This window comes from Bufo bufo, chromosome 9 (genome assembly GCF_905171765.1).
Source record: "Bufo bufo chromosome 9, aBufBuf1.1, whole genome shotgun sequence".
NCBI lineage: Eukaryota > Metazoa > Chordata > Amphibia > Anura > Bufonidae > Bufo > Bufo bufo.
Window position 1 is genome coordinate 51,716,868 of NC_053397.1, and position 25,188 is coordinate 51,742,055.

At 43.3% G+C, this 25,188-nt stretch overlaps 1 protein-coding gene across 1 annotated transcript in view; it reads left to right on the top strand.

Moving 5' to 3' along the window:
- Window positions 1-5,491: 5,491 nt before the first annotated feature.
- Window positions 5,492-25,188, top strand: part of ABCA4 (ATP binding cassette subfamily A member 4) — a 208,005-nt gene continuing 188,308 nt past the window's right edge. The window contains 4 exon segments of the mRNA XM_040408736.1: window positions 5,492-5,557; window positions 12,785-12,878; window positions 15,928-16,069; window positions 23,639-23,778. Coding sequence (XP_040264670.1) covers window positions 5,492-5,557; window positions 12,785-12,878; window positions 15,928-16,069; window positions 23,639-23,778 — 442 coding nt within the window.

The following is a 25,188-nucleotide window of genomic DNA, read 5'->3' on the forward strand; positions in this document are numbered from 1 at the left end:
AGCGAATGGTCAACAGGTACCAGAAGGTACCGACGGCACATAGGCAAACATAACAGACAGGTAAATACAAAACAGGGCAAATAATAACACAAGCAGGAGTTCATGCAAGGGAGCAGGAGTGGCAATGAGCAGAGAAGGACTTGCTCCACCAGTAGTAAACTGCATGGCCTTGTCATGCCACTCTGCTGCAAAGGCTTGCTGAACACAGACATATGAATACAAAACAGGGCAACTAATAATACAAGCAGGAGTTCACGCAAGGGAGCAGGAGTGGCAATGAGCAGAGAAGGACTTGCTCCACCAGTAGTAAACTGCATGGCCTTGTCATGCCACTCTGCTGCAAAGGCTTGCTGAATACAGACATCAGAATAAACACAAAGTAACTAGAACATAACAGGCAGAACAGATAACAGACAGACGACGTTAAAGAGGACAGGAAAGGACGTAAATGAACAAGTAGGGAAACCCACAGAGCACAGACAGACACGGATCCCATGGGTCAGCAGCATGGGAGAGAGAGTACAAACCAGGAGCAGGACAAGACAACACACACCAGGAGAGCTGACACAGAACTGAGGAAACCTCAGCCTTATATACAGGTTCCATGGGTGGAGCAGAGAGACCACACCCATGGAGCAGACAGAGGATTAACTCCTAATAGGCACACAGGGGAGTTAACCCATAAAGAACCACAAATGACACAGGAACGGAACTTCAGCGAGGAGCGCCGAACAAGCAATGACAGAAGGTCACAGCCAGAGATAGTGGCTGTGACAAAATCAGTTCCATTCATTTGAATGGGGTTGTTTTGGTGGCATGCACATAGATTTCTTCAAGCTGCCTCTGGATGAAGAGAGCTAATTTTCAGTTGCAGAAGGCACCCTAAACATGGTCTCGCCCTTGTCACTTCGCATTCTTTTAGCTGCACCCTTTATTTTTCAATTCAGTTAATTGGCCAAAATGGTAGGTCTATTTGGACCCCCCCTAGAAGACAGCGAATGGCATTGCATGTGGGCAGACCCCTCTTAATATGCTACTTCTGAAGACCTCAAACCAAGATTTAAAAGGGTTTTCAAGGATTTTTATACTGATAACCTATCCTCAGGATAGGTCATCAGTATCTGATTGGTGAGGGTCCAACACCCACGACCCCCGCCAATCAGCTGTTTGAGAAGGCACCAGTGCTCCTGTGAGCGCCGCTGCCTTCTCACAGCTCACCAAGCACGGCCGTGTTTGGTATCGCACTCAGCCCTATTCACTTGAATGGGGCTGAGCTGCTCCGAGGCAACGTGACAGATGAATGTGACGTCACTGGCCTATGGTTGAAAATGCCCTCAACTCCAATGGGGGAGATTTATCAAGACTGGCATTCCCATACACCAGTCTTGATCACCCTGCACTGGAGTCAGATGCTTCTAATTTAATAAGATTATACAAATATGTGATCTGCACTCCAATGTTGTGGTCTGGGTGCTCGTAAGAGAGGAGTCATCTAAGAGTAGGAATATCCACAGCACTCCAGTTCAAATATATCCAATTCTTTTTAATGATCAAGGAAAAGTTAACATCACTTATATTTCCATACAGTATTGTGCAAATCCTGGACTAGAAAAAATATTATAGCCACATTATCTTCCCCGACGTTTCGGTCTGCAATTAGACCTTTTTCAGCGGGATCTGAAATAAACATATCGCATCTTAAGTTGGGCTGGTATACGATGTACGGTAAATAAGTGAGTGAGAAAAAAGAGAACCAAATGTGTAAAAGTCCACAGATTTAAAGCACGTAATTGTATTACTAGAGGAATATAGTGATTCCAGGTTGATATTTACAGGGGCCGTATACTAATAGTAAAGAGCTCAGTATATAGTAAGGCTGAAATGTGAAGCAGAGAAATAGCAAGCACATTGACAAAATATAATGTTATACAAGGGGGGGGGGGGCACAAACTGTGAAGTTCATGTAATAAGACAATCTGATATGGAGAGCAATAATCATAAAATAATTGAAAATATATATTCAGAAGATAAATTTACCTCATTGGTGGCAGCAGGGAGAGGGCAATCCTGGATGTATTGATCGTTTGTCTACTCTAGGGGGTTCTTTAAATGGCCGGACGCTAGCGGCATCGGCGGGTGACGACATGAATGGTGACTTCATCACGCCGAGGTAGAGAGAGTGCGCGCCTGCGAATTAGTACCGAGTGATTGGTACAATGTAGTTATGGTGTGCGCATGGCAAGAAGGGAAGGAAAATGAAGTGAGAGACAGGGGGGATACATTGTATCTGGGTGACCTGCCATATACTGGAGGATTCGAGGTGGGGGAGCGTTTATTGCTACAATTCCACCCTCCTGACCGCTGGTTACCTATCTGCGCCCTTTGTATATGCCCAGTTCTAGGATTTGGTCTGAGTGGCTGACAACAAACTCACACCTAAGTGCATATGCTTCCTGGAACGGTCTATATAGGTTTTTTACATATTGAGTTGAAAATATCCACATTTTTAGCTAATTTAATAAAAGTTATATTTTAGCGACAGCACCTTTATAGTTAAACGTTAATTTCATGTGGTCGCCTATCTCCTACAATACCATTTAGTGAACACTTCATTGTGCCCCCCCTTGTAGAACATTATATTTTGTCAATGTGCTTGCTATTTCTCTGCTTCACATTTCAGCCTTACTATATACTGAGCTCTTTACTATTAGTATACGGCCCCTCTAAATATCAACCTGGAATCACTATATTCCTCTAGTAATACAATTACGTGCTTTAAATCTGTGGACTTTTACACATTTGGTTCTCTTTTTTTCTCACTCACTTATTTACCGTACATCGTATACCAGCCCAACTTAAGATGCGATATGTTTATTTCAGATCCCGCTGAAAAAGGTCTAATTGCAGACCGAAACGTCGGGGAAGATAATGTGGCTATAATATTTTTTCTAGTCCAGGATTTGCACAATACTGTATGGAAATATAAGTGATGTTAACTTTTCCTTGATCATTAAAAGAAAATTCAATATGTTACGAATTCCTTTGTCACGAATCGCTATAAATTAGGTATACCCAGGCCACTCTGGAGCAGCCTGCTGGTGCCTTTTTTTATTTAATAATGAAGACCGCACTGTATAATCTTTCTTCATTGTTAATGGCCATGAGCCACCTTTAATGCACCTTTTAACAGTGGCTGTTGCTGGTATGGGGTATGACTGGTTTGGTGGGAGGACAATATGCATATTATTGCTGTTCTTGCCTGCAATCTCCTGCAGGTTATTTGACAGTAAACACAGAATAATAATCCGCTCTGGCATACCCACTTCTCCTACCCCAGCGCTCTCCCGCTCTACAGGTGGGAGCCCTTCTTCTGCCATCTGCTTTTCCTCCTTTTCCACATCATCTAATATCGATGAGAATATATCATCAGGAACATCCAGTTTCTCCTCTCTCTGCATCTTGCTGACATTTCTAGGACATGGAGACTTTGAAAGATGTTTTGGAAGAAGTAAAGACAGACCCCCTAAGGGGTGCAGACTGGATGGTATTGGGTGGCACGCTGACAGTGGAATAATAAAAGCTATCATCTTATTGGTACTGAATAACATATCTTAGTTTACAGCTGATTTAGGAATAAGTTTGAGATTTTAATAGTTGTATCTGCGCTGTCACGGTATGTCCTTTTGCTGTGAACGGCTGTACACAGAGCCGCTGCTGAATACCTGAAAGATAACGGTTGCCACGATCCAAAGGATGCATGTATTTCAAATATAAAAGTGAGGTATCAGCGCTGGAAAAAGAGACATGGGGCACAGAAGGGTAATAAGTACCTATATCACTGGATGTAGGTCCGGGGATGCTCCTGATCCAGATTCAATTTTTGTGGGCACTAATCAGTGCGGGAAGGATAGCAGTTCTTCTTGCTCAAAACTTCAAAAAGGCGCGCGCCGCTCTGGCCGGCAGCTGGCGCGCGCACGTAGGAGCGTGATGGTAAGGGAATCCGAGAACGCAGCGTGTGACGTCACAACTGTGGTACGGATACTTCCGAGGACCAAAAAACCAATCCTACGCGTTACGAAGCCAGCGGGCTTCCCTGACGAAGAAGCCCGCTGGCTTCGTAACGCGTAAGATTGGTTTTTTGGTCCTCCGAAGTATCCGTACCACAGTTGTGACGTCACACGCTGCGTTCTTAAATTCCCTTACCAACACGCTCCTTCGTGCGCGCGCCAGCTGCCGGCCGGAGAAGCGCGCCTTTTTAAAGTTTTGAGCAAGAAGAACTGCTATCCTTCCCGCACTGATTAGTGCCCACAAAAATTGAATCTGGATCAGGAGCATCCCCGGACCTACATCCAGCGATACAGGTACTTATTACCCTTCTGTGCCCCATGTCTCTTTTTCCAGCGCTGATACCTCACTTTTATATTTGATTTAGGAATAAGTAAATGTAGGAATAAATAAAACTGATGCGGAATAAGTCTCCCTGCACTGTCTCTGCACTCTCCCTGCACTCTCTCTGCACTCTCCCTACACACTCCATGCATTCTTCCTCTCCAATATTATTCTATTAATCATTTTCAGCAACACTGTCCCTAGCGCATGAGCGGTTGCCACGTCTCTCCCTATGCTCAGCTCATAGGACCACGCAGGATGAGGATTTTATAGGGCTGTGACATCACAGGGGATGGCTATCTGTGGTTTGGCTGGCAGCACGGCATTATGGTTGATCTTGGATTCCTGGGCTTCTTACTTTCACTTTGTAACACGTGCAGCCGCCATTTTAGGAAAACGTGATCCGTTACCAAGAAGTGCGAGGAAATTTGGCTTAGATGCGAATCAAAGTTTTCCTAAACTTCGCACCGAATTCCGCTTTAAAATCTTTGCTTCGCTCAACACTAATGACCACTAATGATCTTGCACATGTATTCTAATTAGAAGGTCTAGACATTTTAGCCACACTAATAGCTAAGGGTACGTCTACATGGCGGTTTTTGCCTAGACAGCTTTTGCGCGATCAAAGATCACAGTGTAACGGGGCTGTCATAGAAATGAATGAGGTTGCAGTACGGCTTGCATGTTAACTGTGGCCGCAATACGCGAATCGCAAAAAATCCAACACTGCTGTATTTTTTGTCATTCGCATGTCGTGGTCGCAGCAAACATGCCCATTGCGTTGTGACCCTATTCATTCCTATGGCAGCCCTGCTACACTGTGATCATTGGTCGCGCGACAGCTGTCAGGGCCAAAATAGCAATGTAGGTGTATCCCTTGTAGTAAAGCTAAATAAATCAATATATAATAAATCAATGGAAATAGTTGGCCACTAATTGATATGGAGCCACATGGGTGGTGCATAAATCCTTATCAGCCTTTATATGGATGTCACCCAGAATATCCTGCACAGGAGCTGTTCCTCCATAATCTCCGCACATAGCTGTACGCTATAACCTTTTTCCCTTCTGTTTCAGCGCCTAGAGGTTCACATTTAGAAGGATGAAGTTCAGTGCCAAGGTTAAGCTATTGCTGTGGAAGAACTGGACCCTCCGGAAAAGGCAGAAGGTACCGTCAGTATAAACTCTACCAGTCAAAATCAATTTTAGGTTTGATATGACCATGTCTGATATGACCATGTCTGTAACTCCATTTTGTGGCAGTTGCCATAAAATGTAATTCTACATTCAGTCAAAAAAAATTCCAAACTTTTCCATAGCATTACCTCTCTGCCAGTCTGTTCTTGAAATTTCCTGCTGTCTTCCCTCTATTTGTGGTTGTGGGGGTCCATAACTGTCATATGTCAGCCCAACACACGTTCTCCATACTTGTTTATCAGTCCACGTACAGTGTTTCCTCCTTAAGTATTTTTAGGTATTTCTGTTTAGATTTTTAATGTGTAATTCTATACTTTTGTGGATGTAATGTTGGCTCAATTAAAGGGGTTTTCCATGCTCCTGATATTGAGGACTTGTCCTCAAGATACATCATTAATATCTGATCAGTGACACCCATACTCCCACCAATCAGCCTTTCACTGCAGCCCCCTGGCAATTAGCTCTTGGATGGAGCAGGAAGCACAGCGCCGTACAAAGTGTAGTGGTCATACTGGGTTACTGCAGCTCATCTCTCAGCTCTGAAATGAATGGGAGCTGAGCTACAGTAACCCGGAATGGCCACTGCACTTTGAACGGAGCTGTGCTTCCTGTTCCATTTAAAGTGCTAGTTCCAGCTCCAAAGGCTGCATAGAACATCTGATCGGTGGGGGTGACGGGTGGTGAGCCCCGACTGATTGGATTTTAATTACATATTGTGAGGATATTAGAAAAACATGGCTGCTGTCTTACAAATACAGCACCACCCCGGTCCACAGGTTGTGTGTGGTATTGCAACTCAGCCCTACTCACTTCAATGAATACCATACACAACCCACAAACAAGTGCGGTGCTGTTTTTGGAAGCAGCCAGCCGTGTTTTTCTCATCCTAGAAAACCTTTAACGTGGGGATACCCCACCAAAATACAAATGTTTATGGGGGCCTGATAACTGCCCCCCCCCCCCCCCCACGACATATATCAGGAAAAACAGGGATCGGACAAATTTCTCCATTGACTCGAAAAGCAAGGGGAGATTTATTAACGCTAATGTTAAGTAGAACTGGCTTAGTTGCCCATAGCAACCAGTCAGACTCCAGCTTTCATTTTTCAGAGCTCCTTTGGAAAATGAAAGGAGGAATCTGATTGGTTGCTATGGGCAACTAAGACAGTCTTCCTTTACACCAGTTTTGATAAATCTCCCCCCAAGTCTTATTTCTAAAGGGGATACTGGGCAAGAGTTATTAAAACTGGTGTATAGAAACACTAGCTTAGGCCTCGTCCACATTTCCGTCTCAGTTTAATCCATGAAGATTTCTGTGAATGATCCGTGGTTGGTCCATGTGTCCGTTTTTAGCATCCATGTGTTTGTTTGTACCATCCGTAATTCACTGACGTTGCTCAGCTAAAAAATTAATTTCCAAAGAATCTCCTATTAGTCTTCAGTGAAAAACGGACGCAACACGGACACAACCCGGATGTGTGTCAGTGATTTTCACGGACCCATAGACTTCAATGGGCGTGCTTGGTCCTCATCACGGATCAAAGTAGTCCACGTCCCCTTGATTTTTTTTTACTGACCCACAGTCAGTAAAAAATACTGAAATGTGAACAGACACATTTAAAGAGGACCTTTCACTAGTGTAGAAACTAAAAACTAACTAGATCAGTGGGCAGAGTGGCGCCCAGGGGTCCCCCTGCACTCACTAGTATGTCTGGGCGCCGCTCCGTTCGCCCGGTATAGGCTCCGTGGTCTGCGCTCCCCTGACTGATTTCTTGTATGAGGCGTGTTCCTTGCTGCAGCGCTGGCCAATAGCCAGGCTATGAGCTGTGCGCTGCGATTGGCCAGCGCTGCAGCAAGGGACACGCCTCATACAAGAAATCAGTCAGGGGAGCTGCACACACCGGAGCCTATACCGGGCGAACGGAGCGGCGCCCAGACATACTAGTAAGTGCAGGGGGACCCCTGGGCGCCGCTCTGCCCACTGATATAGTTAGGTTTTAGTTTCTACACTAGTGAAAGGTCCTCTTTAAATCAATGAGTACGTGTGCTGTCCATGGAAAACACGGACAGCACATGTTAGGGAGCATTCACATGACCGTGTTTTTCTACTGCGTCCGTTCCGCAATTTTTGCAGACAATGCACGGACCCATTCATTTCTATGGATCCGCAAAAATTGCAGAATGCCTTTCATTGTCATCCGTGTGCTGTCCGTTCCGTGTATCCGTTCCTTTTATTTTATAACATGTCCTATACTTGGCCACAAATTGCAGTCCAGGGCCCCATAGAAAGTCAATAGCACACGGAAAAGCATCCGTATGTCATCCGTTTTTTGCGGACCCCTGGACTGAAAACATTCTAGGAAACCCCATTTCAGTTTTTTGCGGACCGTGAAATACGGATGACACACGGAAGCACCACGTCCATATTAGGCCTCATGCACACGACCGTTTCGCAAAACGGGGTTTCGTTGTTCCGTGATCCGTTTCCGTTTTTGTTTCCGTGTGTCTTCCCTTATTTTTGGAGGATCACCAGACATAAAGTAAAGTAAAAAAAAGTCTAAGACAGGTTTGCCATGCAAACCTGTCTTAGGAAAAAAAAACGGACACGGACGTGCTGACGCGGATGACAATCTTGTGTGCCTCCGCGTTTTTTAGCGGTCCCATTGACTTGAATGGGTCCGCGAACCGTTTTCCGCGAAAATAATAGGACAGGTTATATTTTTTGGACGGACTGGAACCACGGATCACGGACGCGGATGGCAAACGGTGCATTAGCCGAGTTTTCAACGGACCCATTGAAAGTCAATGGATCCGAAGAAAATCACGAGAAATGGCACAACGGACACGGAATAAAACAACGGTCGTGTGCATGAGGCCTTATACTGACTTATGGAACGGAAACGGAAAGATAACTGAAGACATACGGAACATACGGATCCGTGATTTGCTGACCGCAAAACCAACACGGTCGTGTGAATGCTCCCTTAGTGAAAAACGGAAATGTGTATGAGGCCTTAGTAGCCCATAGCAACCAATCAGATCCCACCTTTCATTTTCCCAAGGGGCTCTGAAAAATAAAAGGTGGAATCTGATTGGTTGTTATGGGCAACTGCACCAGTTTTGATAAATCTCCCTGGCCACGTGCATGCCTTTGCTGGTTTGGCATGTCCTTAGATAATCCCTTTACTTAGTTAATAGCGTTATAAATGCCGGCAGAGTGTTTGGCCCCTTGAACAGTAAATGTCACAGTGTAGGCTGACACCCATGATACAGCAGGTGGAGGTGTGAGAATCCGCCACCGCCACCTCTTTACTAGGCGTGGTACGGGAACTTGTCTCAAGTGAAAACTGTTGGCAGATTTATCATTGTGTCCCAGTCATAAAGCTGGGGTAGGAGGGTCGTGAAAAGTGTTGTATGGGCTGAGGTGATGGAATGGCTCGTTGTCAGCTGTGTGTCATGTCTTTTACAGTTTAACCACTTCCTGACCGGTCTATTTACTTCCCTTCCTGACCAGACGCATTTTTTCCATTTTTTTTTTAGTACATTTGTCTTTGAAATCCGTAACTTTTTTTTCTGTTCGGTTATATAAACAAATTTTGGGCCTTTTTTTGGTGATACATGGACTTATTTTTATGTTATTTGTATTTTATTTTTTATGTTATTTTTATTTTAGTGTTTTTAATAGCCCAATGTGCAAATATATATTTTTATTATTTCCCCTTTCTATAAGGCCTCATGCACACTACCGTAGTTTCGGTCTGCATCCGATCTGCATTTTTTGCGGATTAGATGTGGAGTAGTGATGAGTGGCAGGGGCAGTATTCGAATTCGTTTTTACGAATATAGATCACTATATTCTAAATATTCGCGAATTCTCGAAGTGCCGATATTCGCGATAAAAATTCGTAATTCGAATATTCAGGCTCAACACTAATGTGGACCCATTTATTTCCGTGGCCCCGCAAAAAAAAATAGAACATGTCCTATTCTTGTCTGTGTTGCAAATAAGAATAGGCATTTCTAACATAGGCCAGGACGTACCGATCCGCAAAATGCAGAACGTACACGCCCGATATCCGTGTTTTGCGGATCCGCAATTTGTGGGCTGCAAAAAAGCATACGGCCGTTTGCAGGAGGTTTAACAGTCATTTTAATGTATGGGATGTGTGGGTTATGGTTACAAGGGACAGTGCTAGAAGCTGCATTGCGGCATTTTTTTTAAATGATTTTTTAACTGTACATTTAGTTTTTTGTAGATTTCTCCTGTAACAGTGGCTGACATATTAGCCTCAGTTAGGGCTCACAGCGGGTCCGCACACAGCGTGTCCACAATATACAGGCACTGGCTGTGTGCACTCCGTATCAAGGATGCGGACCCATTCACTTGAATTGGTCCGTAATTTGCAAGATACGGAGGGGTGTGAAGCAGAGGAACAGAGCAGAAGCCCAGGGAAGCACTCCAGATCGCTCCCGTGTGATTTCGTTCACTACACACAAAATTTAACATGTTCTATTTTTTTACGCCGCAGACTGAATCTTGCAGATCGCGGACCCATTCAAGTGAGTGGGTCCGCGTCCGCAAATGGTGGGTACATGGCTGGTGCACGTGCATTGCGGATCGCTATTTTGTGATCCTCAGCATAGGCACAGGGTGCACACGTTTGTGTGCATGAGCCCTTACAAAGTGAGTACAACTCCCACAGATGTTGTACAGGGCTCTACAACCTCACTGCAGTGGTGATCAGGGTCTGATAAGACCCACAGCCAGCTCCGCAGACCCCCAGGCTCAGCAATCACATGACCGATGGGACCGAAGCAGGAAGCGACATTGCCACATAGGTGAAGTGCAATACTCTAGTGCAGGGGTCAGCAACCTCCAGCACTCCATCTGTTGTGGAACTACAACTCCCAGCATCCTCCTTACACTTCCATGAGAGTTCCTAGAACAGCAGGGCAAGTGTGCATGCTGGGAATTGTAGTTTCACAACAGCTGGAGTGCCGGAGGTTGCTGAATACTACTCTAGCATTTCCAGTGAAGTGTGTGGTTTTATTCATTCATATACAACGCATAAAAATACAGACTGATAGATGATTGACAGACAGATGTATGGTACATTATCCCATCGGCAAAGTGCCCCATTACATCTGACTGGACTATCATTACAGTTGACTTGCTGATATTCTGTATCCTCGATTCTAAAATGTTTTTAGTACATAATTTGACCTGACCTCTTCATTCTTTCTGACATGATCACGGTATTGTAGATTCTGAAGACAGGTCTTGGTACTAGGATATAACCTATAAAGGGAATATGTCACCCAGATTATGGACTATAATCTGAAGTAATACATGAGTATTAGCCCTAGATAGGTGCTATATTTGAATGGGCTAATGCCCTAAGAAAAAAGGCACCATTTCCTTAGGGCATTAGCCCATTCAAATATATCTATCTAGTGCCTATCTAGGGCCACGGAGCCCATATGTAAAGCACTACTGGGGCTACTATACCCCACACAATCTTTAATTCTGGGCTCCAGCCCCCCCCCCCCCTTCTTCCTCCTTCTACTTAGTGCGGCTCATCCCGGACTCTGAAGAAGGCAAATAGCCGAAAACGTCCAGTGATTTGTAAACTGGATATCCGCTTGTCAAATAAATGTAATACGTGAAGCAATCCCATGGAGTACAGGACTTTTATTTTAATAATTGTTACTCGGTCTCCTGCCATCCACAAAGATACCCGATTGAAGTGTCACCAAACCCTTTACAATACTAGCATTTCCAATGACAGATTCCTTACACTTCGGCCTCCTGCACACGACCGTTTTTCCCCCCCGTTTACTGGCCATTTTTTGCGTTCCGTATGCGGTCCGTATACGGAACCATTCATTTCAATAGTTCCGCAAAAAAAAACGGAATGTGTTCCGTATGCATTCCGTTTCCGTATTTCCGTTTTTCCGTTCCATTGAAAGATAGAGCTTGTCCTATATTTGGCCATAAATCACGGGTCGTGGCTCCATTCAAGTCAATGGGTCCGCAAAACAACGGAACACATACGGAAATGCATCCGTATGTCTTCCGTTTCCGTTCCGTTTTTTGCGGAACCATCTATTGAAGATGTTATGCCCAGCACAATTTTATCTATATAATTACTGTATACTGTATATGCCATACGGAAAAACGGAACGGAAAAACGGAACGGAAAAATGGAAACACAACGGAAACAAAAAACGGAACAACGGATCCGTGAAAAACGGACCGCAAAACACTGAAAAAGCCATACGGTCGTGTGCAGGAGGCCTTCCATGAGAGTTCCTAGAACAGCAGAGCAGGTGTGCATGCTGGGAATTGTAGTTTCACAACAGTTGGAGTGCTGAAGGTTACTGACTTCTGCTCTAACGTTTCCAATGAAGTGTGTGGTTTTATTCACTCATATACGGCGCATAAAAATACAGACTGATTACAGACAGATTCCCCCACTGTCAGCTCTCAAAGCTGCACTGAAATACACAGTCCGGACATAATGGAGGGCACTCATGGGGGCGGCATAGCAGTCCTGACAATGTATTTCAAAGCAGCTCTGAGCGCTGACAGCAGAGGAATGAGGGAGCAGTAGGAAAAGGAAAAAATAGTGATCTGGACTCCTTATCTGCAGTACTGCTCATGTATTACTGTAGCTAATGGTCCAAGATCAGGGTGACAGAGTCCCTTTAGGGTACATGCACACGTTCAGGATTCATGTGCGGAGAATCTGCACTGAAATACGCAGGTGTTCGCAGAGAAATCTGTGCAGTCAATCCGCATCAATTGGTGCAGATTTTACTAAGTGAATGAAGAAAATCCGGTCAGGAAAAATAAAATGAATTGACATCCTGTGGATTTTAAAATCCCCACCGCAGATCAAAATCCGCACGGAAAAAATCTGCATCGTGTGCATTGAGAATTTCAAATTCTCATAGAATACAATGTACACGACCTACAGTGCGGATTTTCTGCACGCAAATCCGCACGCAATCCTGATCGTGTGCATTTAGCCTTAAGTGTGCTCACACGATAAGGAGCACCCGCACTCCCACATTCATAAACCCCCTCTACTTTGTCTTGATTTCTATATTACTTTGAATATTTTCCTCCATGTGTTACACGTAATGACAGATTTTCTTAGTTTTGATACTAAATGTGACCTTCTCTATCCAACAGTTTCGCTTTTTTGTGGAAATATTCTGGCCCTTATCACTGATTCTTGTCCTGGTATGGCTGAGAAATGCAAACCCATTGTACAACCAACATGAATGTAAGGAATCTTTTGTTTTTCACTCTTTTTTTTCCGCGATAATTTTATTCGATGTTACACTGCGCAAAGTAAAAGATGTGCTCTGGAAACATATGTAAAATAAGTTTAAAGTTAAGATCTTTGGTGCTTTACCTTGTTAGCAGGGGCGGATTGGCCATAGACCTTACAGGGAAATTTCCCGGGGGGCTGATGCCCAAATGGCCTCCTGAGCCTTCCTCATGGCCAGCCATTGGAAATTTTGGGGGATGTATTTTGTGCTGATTGGGGCAGTATTTTGTGAGGGACTGTGGTATTTGGCTCTGTTGGGGTGGTATAATGTACAGCAATATGATATTGCTGGCCCTGCCTTCCATCAATTTTGACCCGACTACAAAACGGGGCCACTTTTAGTATTTTTTCCTGGGCCACTTTAAGTTCCCAATCCGCCCCTGCTTGTTAGGAAATTCATGTGAATCCATTAAAAAGTGGACACTGCATCCCGTAAGTATGATCCCAACCTCAGTATCAGAAAAGTGATTATTTTCCCCCCAAAGCCTTTTTTAATCGACAGAGATATTGATCTTATCTATTCCATTAATGGGGTAGATGTATCAAAATTGGTGTAAAGGAAAACTGGCTTAGTTGCCCATAGCAACCTATCAGATTCCACCGTTCATTTTTCAGAGCTTCTTTGGAAAATGAAAGGTGGAATCTGATTGGTTGCTGTGGGCAACTAAGCCAGTTTTCCTTAACATCAGTTTTGATAAATCTCCCCCATGCATACAGTATATTGATATTGTTCAGGGACAACAGGAGCAAACACAAAGGTGGCGAGGCCTCATAGCAAAGCATGGCGCCCCCTTCTGGTGTTTCTAACACTACCACATCCCTAACAGAAGCACTTAGTACAGGATTATCCCCAACTGTTTGCTAATATTATAGGACCTGTTCTGGGGGTGTTTCACCATATTAAAATTAGGATGCATCTAGTAGGTTAGGCCCACTTTCTCCAAGCACCCCTTAGCTGCTGCATGAACTATGGTATGTATGATCCTTACTTCAAATCCAGAAAATACCCTAAATATAAAGCACAAGTCCAGCTCACCTGTGGGTTACATAACAAAATTTAGATAGTTTAAAGGGAACCTGTCACCTGGATTTTGGGTATAGAGCTGAGAACATGGGCTGCTAGATCTCCGCTAGCACATCCGCAATATCCAGTCCCCATAGCTCTGTGTGCTTTTATTGTGTAAAAAAAAAGCGCCGAAATCTGTGAAGTAGCCGCTACAGCCAGTTAATGGCCCTCTCTAATTCTGGAGGATGCAGCAGGTCTTCTTTAAATCTAATTCCTCATAGCTGCCCTGCAAATCCCACTTGGAGACTATAAGTCTGCAATCTGGAAGTCATGGATCAGCGGGTGTGAACTCACTGCGCCACTGACTGGCTATGCTCTGGAGGGGCGCGTCTAAGCAATTACCTGGTTTTCACTAAAGCCTCAGATGGTGAGGATAGACTTGAGCTGTTAGGATAGTTGCCAGGGGCTATTCCAGAGCAATCCTAGTCAGTGGCAGCTGGTCCGAGCAGGTACCAGGAGTACAAACGTAGTCAGGTGAGCAGAGACATTACCAGGAGCAACGGTGCAGGACCGAAGGATAAGGCATCCATGCAAAGAAGACCGACACTCGCTGATGTCAATGCGATAACTTTTTCTTTATTGTCACACGGAGGAACAATAACAGGTGACGCGTTTCGACTCTATGCGAGTCTTTGTCAAACCAGAGTCGAAACGCGTCACCTGTAATTGTTCCTCCATGTCACAATAAAGAAAAAGTTATCGCATTGACATCGATTGCCGGTCTTCTTTGCATGGATACGTGTGGGACGCCGACCCTGGACATGTGCACCGCTCATCAAACTACGGAGTGTCGGCTGATTCACCTATTATACTGCGAAGGATAAGGCAGAGACGTGGTCAGACAGGCAATAGGTTAGGGCAGGCGGCACAGGTACAGGTCAGGCAATCCAGGTTGGCAACAGGAGAGACAAAGCAAGCATGCAGGGATCAGCTGATAAGCAGAGTCCAGGAATGAAGTATAGATCAGAAGCACACAAGAGTATCAGGAACCAGCAAACTCAAGGACCTTGACACTGAGGCATCTGGGAAGAGGGCTGAGCCACTTAATTACATGCAAGAGAGCCAGAGTTGGTCAGCGAGGTCACCTGACCTAACCAACACAGCCGAGGGAGTGATGCGCTCTGCCCTTTAGATCAGTGTAACACGAAACCAGCCGAACTCATGCTGTCTCCAGAGTGGAAGCTGTGGAGCGGAATCCTCAGAAGCAATAACCCCTACAGAAACAGAGCCCAGGACCACCGCGGTGAAATGGGAAGCACTGGCCACAGGTCACCACTGAGCGCGGCGCCCGGAACCGTGGCGATAAGCGGGGGAACAGCGGTGTACAGCTTCCGCTGTTACACTGGATAATATTTTCTGGCTAAGGACTACTGTAAACAGGGGTGGTACAGGAAACCTCGAGCTTAATCATCAGCCTATTTTTGGAGATGATTGGAAATGACTGGAAATTGTTTGATAAAATCACTAATTTAGCGAGTTTTGAAAAGTGTTTCCAAATCAGAGCAAATCCAGAATATTTCATCATAGGGAAAACAAGCCAGCATCAATGACTCTTTAAAGACTGATCCAAAGCAGTAGTTGGGTAATCTTATATTTATTTCATGTCTGTTGTAACTATTTCCACCATTTTGAAGACTGTGGATATTAAAGAGACAGTTGTTTATATTTGCTTTGAAATATGTCCAATCTTATCAGGAATGCAAGAGTTTCCACTGGTCATGGTAGAGAGTAAGACGTCAAGATGTGCCCCTCAATTGCATGAGTTTAAGATATGCATACCTTCAGGCAGATAAAGTCCAGACACAAGCAAAAAAAAAAAACTTCAAGGAACCTAAAAGGAATGTATCACGTAGACTTCTGATGTTTTGACAAGTGCCGTTTTGAACACGAAAGCTATATTTTAATTCTTTCCTCTGCATTTATCCATTTACACAGGCCATTTTCCAAACAAGGCGATGCCTTCGGCGGGGGTGTTGCCATGGTTACACGGAATTTTCTGCAATGCCAACAACCCGTGTTTTAGAAGTCCTACACATGGAGAGTCGCCTGGCGTGGTTTCAAACTACAACAATTCCATGTAAGCAATAGTGCCTATATTACGCGATTAGCCCGGATGGCAATACGTTTGCATTCTCAGGGTATGTCTTTGACATTTAGGTAAAAGTGAATCTGCAGGTAAAACATTCCCCTGCATTAGTACTGAGCGGGTTAGATAGCAAATACAAAAAAAGAACTTGATAGTACCGTTATGTGTGGAGGTAGTGGAAATTGTTTCAATGCATCTGAATTGTACACCAGTTCGTGGATGTCATGTCTACTGGACATCAGGAAAAAAAACTCCACAAAACATAAATTTACTATATTAGTTTGACCGCAGGGAAGGTGTCATCAGAAAATGACCTGTTGTTAAAGGGTTTCTGTCACCAGAATTAACCCTATTAAACTGGCTGACGTGCGATGAGCTATTGTCAGCAGACCCTAACTCTCCTCTTCTTATGCTTATGGATGCGCCCCTTACTGCACAATTTTTACTTTGATAATATGCAAATTAGCCTCTAGGAGGGGGGGGGGGGAGTTGCTCCTGCTCCTAGAGGCTCCGTTCTCCCACCTCAAGTCACGCCCTGCCGTCCTTGATTGACAGGGCCAGGCAGCGTTCGTCTTCTCCTTCCAGCCCTGTGTGCTGGATAAATCTTGCGCCTGCGCAGTGCCGTTTACCCAGCACACAGGGCCGGCAGGAGGAGATGAACGCTGCCTGGCCCTGTCAATCAAGGACGGCAGGGCGTGACTTGAGGTGGGAGAACAAAACCTCTAGGACCAGGAGCAATGCCCCCCCGCTGCTAGAGGCTAATTTGCATATCATCAAAGTTAAAATTGTGCAGTAAGGGGCGCATCCATAAGCATAAGAATAGGAGAGTTAGGGTCTGCTGACATTAGCACATCGCACGTTAGCCAGTTTAATAGGGTTAATTCTGGTGACAGAAACCCTTTAAAATCATGTTTTCATGTTAAATATATTTAGAAATAACTTTTGGTGGTTATTTTTTAATTTTCCATGTTATCTATATTTAAAAAAAATCCTAAAATCCTGCAGTTTTTGCACTGACCACTAAGCCTAATAATAGACACCCCCTCTTGATCTGTACAGGACACTTTTCAGCAGTCATTTAATTATCATCACAGGTGGAATTACAGCGACAGATATCACCTACATATATAGATAACACTGGATCCACCATTCACATTAGGTGATATCACAGCTTATCTACTCCCTCCTGACCACTGGACAGGTCACAGAGCATGCCTAAAAACTCTCCCATAGAAGTGGGAGAGGGGGTTATGCCATGGGTGAAGCATATCTCAAAATTTTGCTAACACCAGTTCAGAAAAGATGGCCGTCCCCATAATCAAGTTTAGAAAATAAAATTAGAAACTCTACAATCAGAAAATAAAAATAGATTAGAAAAAATATGTGTCACTATCTGGTTTTAACTAGCAGAAAGAATTATAGGTGACACATTCCCTTTAAATGGGTTATCCAGCAACCAAAAATGTAAATGTAAAAGTGCAAAAAATACACTTTCCTCAATGCCTACAAGTCATTTTTATTGTAAAATGGACACTTTTCATGGTTCTCACCAACCCCCACTACCCTCTGACTTCCTGTTCTGAAGTGGGACTAAAGGCGGATTTAGATGGGCCGACTGACCGGTCAATTGTCGGGGAGGAAGCGTTTCTTCCCGACAGTAGGCTGCTCGTTCAATGAAGGAGACTGTGCATTTACAAGCAGCGATCTCCTTCACTGTATGAGGATGGGGGATAGCTATAGCGATCCCTCATCCTCATACAGAATTATGGCATCTGAGCACTGCAGCAGATCGCTGTTTAGACCACACGATCTGCTGCTCAGAAGCCATGATCAGTGGTGCCGTGAATGACAGGATCACTCGATGAACCAGCGTTTCACTCGTTCATCTGGTGATTGGTGGCACATTTAGACGGCTAGATGATCAGGAATGACTGTTTGCAGGAACAGTTGTTCCTAATAATCTGGGCGATTATTAGTGCGTCTAAATCCACCTTTACTGTTCCATCACGTGTTGAAAAAAAAACCATATTACCGGTATTTGTTTTCCATTCTGCTCATCATCCACTCTGTTATATTTGTACCAAAACATGGCTTATAAGTAAAGTCCAACTCATCCTGCAAAAAAAGAAAACAAAGTCTCGTAATGCTATGTCGACCAAAATGAAGGGAAAAAAAAGACACAAAAATAAAATATTATTCAAGGTCAGATTTAGGGAATTGGCTTGTGTTTATAAGAGGAACCACAATGATCAGCCAGATGCCATCAACTATTGACCTATAATGGGGCCCACAGGGTTCCATTGTGGTTTCTAGGGTTGAGCGAAACAAAGTATCCGAAGTGGACTTTAATCCGAATTTCAGGGAAAATTTGATTTGCCGCGAAGCCGAATTTCCTTGTGCTTCATGGTAGTAAATCAATTTTCCGTGAAGGGGGAGAGGGAATCATACCCATATCATCCATTTGCACGCGAAGAGGCCGCCATAGCCATGATTGAGTATCCCTCACAAGATCTTTAATCAAGATGGCTGTGGCGGCTTCTACGCGATCAAATGGTTAAGGTGAGTTGTTTTTTCTTTTTAACCAGATAATCCCCTGAAAGCCCTCAAAGTTAATCTCAGATGCCGCGATCAGTGATGAACGTGGCATTTGAGGGGTTCAATGATGTGGGGCAGCACAATCGCCGTTCCCCTTCATTGCACCCGCTAGTTACAAAGAAATGCGCTTCTTGAAGCAGCTCAATTGAATTTTGATAACTTCACTAGTCGTTTCCTTCATTTTGATGCGAAGAATGGCAGTACATGCAAAGCTATTCTTTCAGTCAAATTTGCCAAGACTGCCGATGGATGCACCGAACAATTCTTCTAATGCCCATGTGAACAGACCCTTTAAAAGGAAACACATCTTAAAACAATTTGAATACTTTAACAGGGTTTGATTAAAATGGGGCTCAGTGAACGGATGGGGTCCTCACACTTTGTAATTTGCTCTGCAAGCACAGAGAGAAGACTGGCAATTTTGGAGCGTGGAGGTGTGCGGGGTCCATAGAGAGCTAAGGAGCCATTTTTTCCAGGGGCATATATGGGATGAATAGGTAGCAGATGCACCTGGACCTTGAAGACAGAGGTGGCTGAAGCTTCAGGGTCTTTGACTTGATTTTTTTTTTAATACTTATTGATTATTGAACTATGTAACACCAGATGGTCCTTCTCATAATTACTATCAGCAAAACTCATTTACAATAATTACTGTAAATTTCCCATGTAGAACACATTTTGAATCTCTAGAGACAATTTATTTTCTTAAGGAAATCATTTTATTCTGAAGCAGAATTTGTATACCAATCAACAGTTTGTTGTCTTCGACCAGTCAAAACCTGACGTAAAACATGTACCGTAATCATAACCAATCTGTTGGAATTAGCAGGTCCAATGCATGCCGCCTAAAACAGCCTCAGTAATGTTATAGACACAGTGCTGGAACAAACGACAAAAAAAAGTTGATAACATTTTTGCAGTATTTCGGGTCATGAAATGACAGGACACAGACCTTCTAACTGCAAACACATGACAACTGAGAAAGTTGCAGATAACAAGTAGTGGTTAAAGTACATTTTTAGATGTGGCCTTCATTGTCGTTGCAAACAAAAGCCTCATTGTGAATCAAAGCTCGGATGTTACAGAATATGTAAAAGGGGTGATAAGAAAATAGGTGCTATGGTATCAATCATAGTCCAGGTTGCCACCACTTTACAACAAACCTTTGTATGAAGCCTTTGTGAGCTTCTTTATTTGTATGTGGAGGACGCTGCCTGGAGAGACTCCAGATGTCTCATGGCGACTTTTTGGTACAGGATATGTATTAACACACAGTATTTTATGATGGAGACACTCGATATCCCTTATCATAAGGAATGAATCCCGATGACTTCAAGACAGCTTCCCCTCACTCAATGTTTTGTTAGAACCCAGCACGCCCAGCACCCACTGAATTCCAGATTATTTAATTAAGCTGCTTGGACTTTCTTGTCAATATCCTAATGATCGTTCAGGCAGATCATTGGAACCAAGGAAGTATTTGGTTACGACAGCTATGTTTTAGATATGTTGTGAATGTTTGAGCATAGTAATGGACAATGAGATGACTTGTTCCAGGGTGAAATTAAAACTTTGCAAACTTTATTGTCAAAGATGACACCCGTTTTTTTCTTAATGGAGCTGTCCTTTTAGACTGTAAACTCCTAGATTAAATCTCTTCATTGGCATTTCATTTTTCTATTGCACTTACTAAGTGTCTGGGTTGATAGGTCACCCTTGCCCTGATATGAACAATGCAGAGTGCCCTTCCTGAGAACATATATGGGTTTTGCTTAAGATCAGTAGAACCTCTCGAGCATATAGTAACAGAATAAATGGGTCTTAAAATTGTATCCACTGTAACGTGCCATTGTAGGCTTCCAAACTGTATGAGACTCAATGAGACTCAGTAATTGGCTTAGCTGCTGCACCCACTTACAAACCCATTTGGGGTGCTTGATGGAGAGGTTCTCTAGTACCTCATACTACATGGCTGAGAAAGCACTATGGAAGCTGCTTGAGAGGAATCACACAACCAAACTGGACAAGTACCTATGGCATACTGCATTAATGGTAGGGTGTTGCATTACAGACCCAGCCATTGTCCGGGTGGTCCTTGTGCCCTGGTAGATGCCAGCAATATACTGCATCAACCATGCTTGGTTGACTGGTAATGCCTTGGATGGAAATATAAAGGGCTGTTCAAGCTGAACCTCCTGCAACCCTGTGCCATACCTTTCTATTGTTGTGAATTGGACTGTTGGTTTCTCAGTGAAATTAAATGGGCATCGCTGTTAAAGGAATTTCAGTGTTAAATCAAGCACATTGGTAGGGCTTGGCAAGCATAATTTAAGAGTACCTTTGATTCTGTGCACTATTATGCTTAATACTGGAATTTCTGGTGACAACCCCCTTTAAGCTATGTTCCTCAGTATTTGCTATACAATAGTTGTTATCGGTGCATTAGCAGATACATGGCTTTTAACTGTCATTGGCATGTTTACTCCGTTTGCTTTGCAAGTGGCGGACATATGGTCTAGATGAGTCTCCAAAAATTTGGGCAGATGCCAATGCATTATGCCGCATATGATCCGTGCAAAAGTGGAGTCTTGCTATATATGGGGCTGACCTGTGTGTCTTGTGGTCATTGTTGTTGACATACAGAGAGTCAGATGTAACTATGACAAGTCACACAAGACTGATGAGAGTTGTACAGATAATGGCCTGGTCTGTCAGTGGAGTTGGGTCTAGCATGCAAACTAAACTAGAACTTGAGATCTTGAGATCCTGCTGGTTGGTAAACTCCAATCCAGTTTGTCTTGACTTGCATCAGGCTGTAGTCTAGCTTTAGATTACCGCATCAGAGGAAGCTCTTTAACTCCAAGTGTCCTTAGGTATATTGCAAGCAGCTACTGGAGAGTACCTATACCTTGGGTTGAGGGAAGCCTACAGAATTCCACTCCGTGGTACTGTTGTTATGCCCTCTTACAGTGGCTCACCACGTTCAATTATTGTGAGAGCTTCTCAGGACTGCAACTAGTATAGTTAGATGGTTACATGGTTCAAGAGATTGGAAAAAGACACAGGTCTATCAAGTTCCACCTATAATCCTACTGAACTGATCCAGAGGAAGGCAAAAAAATAAAAAATCCTTCCCTACTCCAAATATAGCAGTCAGACTAAATCTCTGAATCCCATCTCCAGAAATATTTTTACATTCAAGAAAGGCAACCGGCATTGTTACCCCCGTTTGGAGTAAAGTTTAACTCAAGTTCACTGTTATGTGTCTGCCTCTTACTGCATCATCCTTCATTGGGTTCCTGAGTTAAGAGTCAAGGACCACACATAGAACTGACCATCCTACATACAGAATCAACTTTAATCAGTTGAAAAGTGGTAACCACACAAGTTTCCACAACCTGAGTAAATGTCCAATAAATAGAATATGAAAATCTGACCATTGCTGGATGCTGGAATACTCACTGCTAAATAACAAAATGGTATTAGGAGGACTGAGCAATATCAGAACCCTTTGGTAGGAACGTTATGGATGAAGTTTCCGTGGCCAAGAAGATGCACATGAGCATGAGATCACAATGAACAATGCTAAGCACTGGCCAGACTGATGTGGACACAACTGAAGTTGCCCAGACTGAATATGTACTCTAAATTGGAGTGGAAAGTGTAGGATGACTACATTTTCAGTAAAGAAAATCTTAATGCTACAGCACTTCATGACATTCTAGAGAATAGTGTCTCTGGGCTGTAACCTCCCAGATTAAACACTATTTAGAGGATGTGTGTGACTGGTGTAATTATAATTTTCTTTCTCCTGAAAGGAAGAGTTGGGTCTCCTTAATGTTATCCCCTTGGATTGGAGCAGAAATGTACGTGAATGTTTGGGCCAGGGACAGTACAATAAACCTAAATATTTTCTTAGATTAAAGTTAAAAGTGTCTAAAATGGCAAAAATTGACATTCAGAACAGTGGACCTTATTGTAATTTCAAAGAATGTGTGCAATTGTATATTTCTCAGTGGGGAACTGGTGTGTTGTTCTTCCTACAAAAAATTGATGTTTTGCAGTTTTACCAAACTCCTCTTGACTGAGACTACAGAGTGACCTGGAAGGCAACAACATATGCATTTGCCAAAACTAAAATGAGTACAATGGTGTTAATAGTTAAATAAAAATTTGTGGTTTGGCATTAAAAATGTATTGACACTGGTGGAGAGCCAGACTGCATTTGGAGGAATTTGGATTTACTCAGAAATTATTTTTAACTGACGGATAAGTCTTTGGAATTTGTTGAGAAGAGACGTGTCTGTAGCAGAATCCTTATAAATAAAACAATGGACTGAAACTAATAATTAAAGCCGACAAATTAAAAAGAGGATTGTAATCCAGAATCTAATTTAATTGTGAATTTAATTTCCAGTAAGCGAGCAGATTGGTCAGGACTATACAGCTTTAAAGTGACCTTCTTGCTAAAAATTTGAAAATACTACTTTTACCTGAAGGGAAGGTCCTTACCCCACCCCAAACTTACATTTACATGACCTTTGCTATTCTGGAGATCGAAGGGAATGTTCAAATTGAGGCTTCTTCGTCATTGTTGACTGTCCAGGTCCCAATTAGCAGCTTCAAGAGCTGCCGGGAAACCAGTACAGGGAGCAATATTATGTGCACACTATACGTTCATAGCTGGGGTTAGTCTTGTCCCTCCAGGCAAAGTGAGATTTACTTTAAATGTCCAAATGGCATCAGAACCGAAACATTATATTTAAAGATGATTATTCTCTTTGTTAAAAACAATGGGAAGCTGGTGTGCATTGTATAATCTAAGTAACCTTGTGCTGGCATCTGTTAATCTACAATAATCCTGCTATATTTCATGAGAACAGCTCAGGCCTCTGAAGCTTTATCAGTTTGCAGGTCTAGTATTTTTCTGTAACAAGTAACCATTTGTTCTTTGCTTCCTCTAAGCCTTGCAAGAGCTTATAAAGATGCCCAAGATGTACTTTCGGAGAAGCCTGAAATACAACATCTTGGCCGAATCTGGAAGGAACTGTATACTATATCCAATTTTATGGATACCGTTCGGACTAACCCTGGAAAAGTTTATGGTAATTTCCAACTTACTGATCTGTTTATTTAGAATTAGAGTTCATTGCCTTGGCAAATATAGAAGATTACATAAGTTTTGACTGACTTTTTTTTATGAAGTAAGTTGCAGAACAAACAGCACAGACCAGAAATCAGTGGTAAAGTCAGCTTATTTGAAGGTAAAGCATTAGACAGGCTCCAAGTTTTAGGCAGGCAATCTCTGCTGTTATCTGGCCACTTATTACTATACTGTATAATGATTGTGCTTATTTAAATGAAATCCTATTAAAATAATCAAATAACACTCCTGGTGTTCATAAAATCATCCATATACTTTCGAAAAATAAATTCAGGGAGAAATTGTTGATAGCACCCTAAAATATCCCCCCAACCTCCCCTGAAGCATATATGAACATATATGAACTAAATAGACAATGATGTCCTTATGCATGAAGTACAACATAATCAGACCCTAGCACCCTTTAACAGACCCAGCTCATTTAGCAGACCCCACCAACTTTCAACGAACTCCAGCATCACTTCAACAGACCAGTCACCTTTCAATAGACCCCAGCATCCTTCAACATACCTGGCACACTTTGGCAGTCCCCAACACCTTTCAACAGACCCTAGCATCCCTCAATATATCTGACACCCTTCAACAGTCCCCAGCATCCTTCAACAAACCTGGCACCCTTCACCAGACCCCAGAGCCTTTAACAGACCCCAGCATTCTTCAACAGACCTGGCACCCTTCAGCAGACCCCAGCACTTTTTAATAGACCTCATCATCCTTCAACAGACCTAGCACCCTTCAGCGGGTCCAGCAGGTTTGAACAGACCCCAGCATCCTTCACCAGACTTTGCATACTTCAGTAGTCTCCAGCACCTACTAATAGACCCCAAGATCCTCCAACAGACCTGGCACCCTTCAGCAGACCCCAGCACTTTATAATAGACCTCATCATCCTTCAACAGACCTAGCACCCTTCAGCAGGTCCAGCAGGTTTGAACAGACCCCAGCATCCTTCATCAGACTTTGCATACTTCAGTAGTCTCCAGCACCTACCAATAGACCCCAAGATCCTCCAACAGATCTGGCACCCTTTAGCAGACCCCAGCACCTTTCAATAGACCACCAGCATCCTTCTTCAGACCCCTACAACTTTTGACAGACACCAGCACAAAACCCAGAACCCAAACAGAACCCAGCATACTGCAAGAGATCCCAGCCTGTCACCCTTAAGCATCTAATCATGGTGCCCTTTCTATTAACCAATCAAAGCGGTAAAAATAGAAACTTTTAAGAATGAGGAAAGAACCAAAAGGTCACAAAAAGTGAAGCAAACTGGATAAACACATTAGGTAACTGTCATTGCATAGGTTTACTCATCCTCATTTGCACCCTGATGTCCTTACTATGCGTGAGA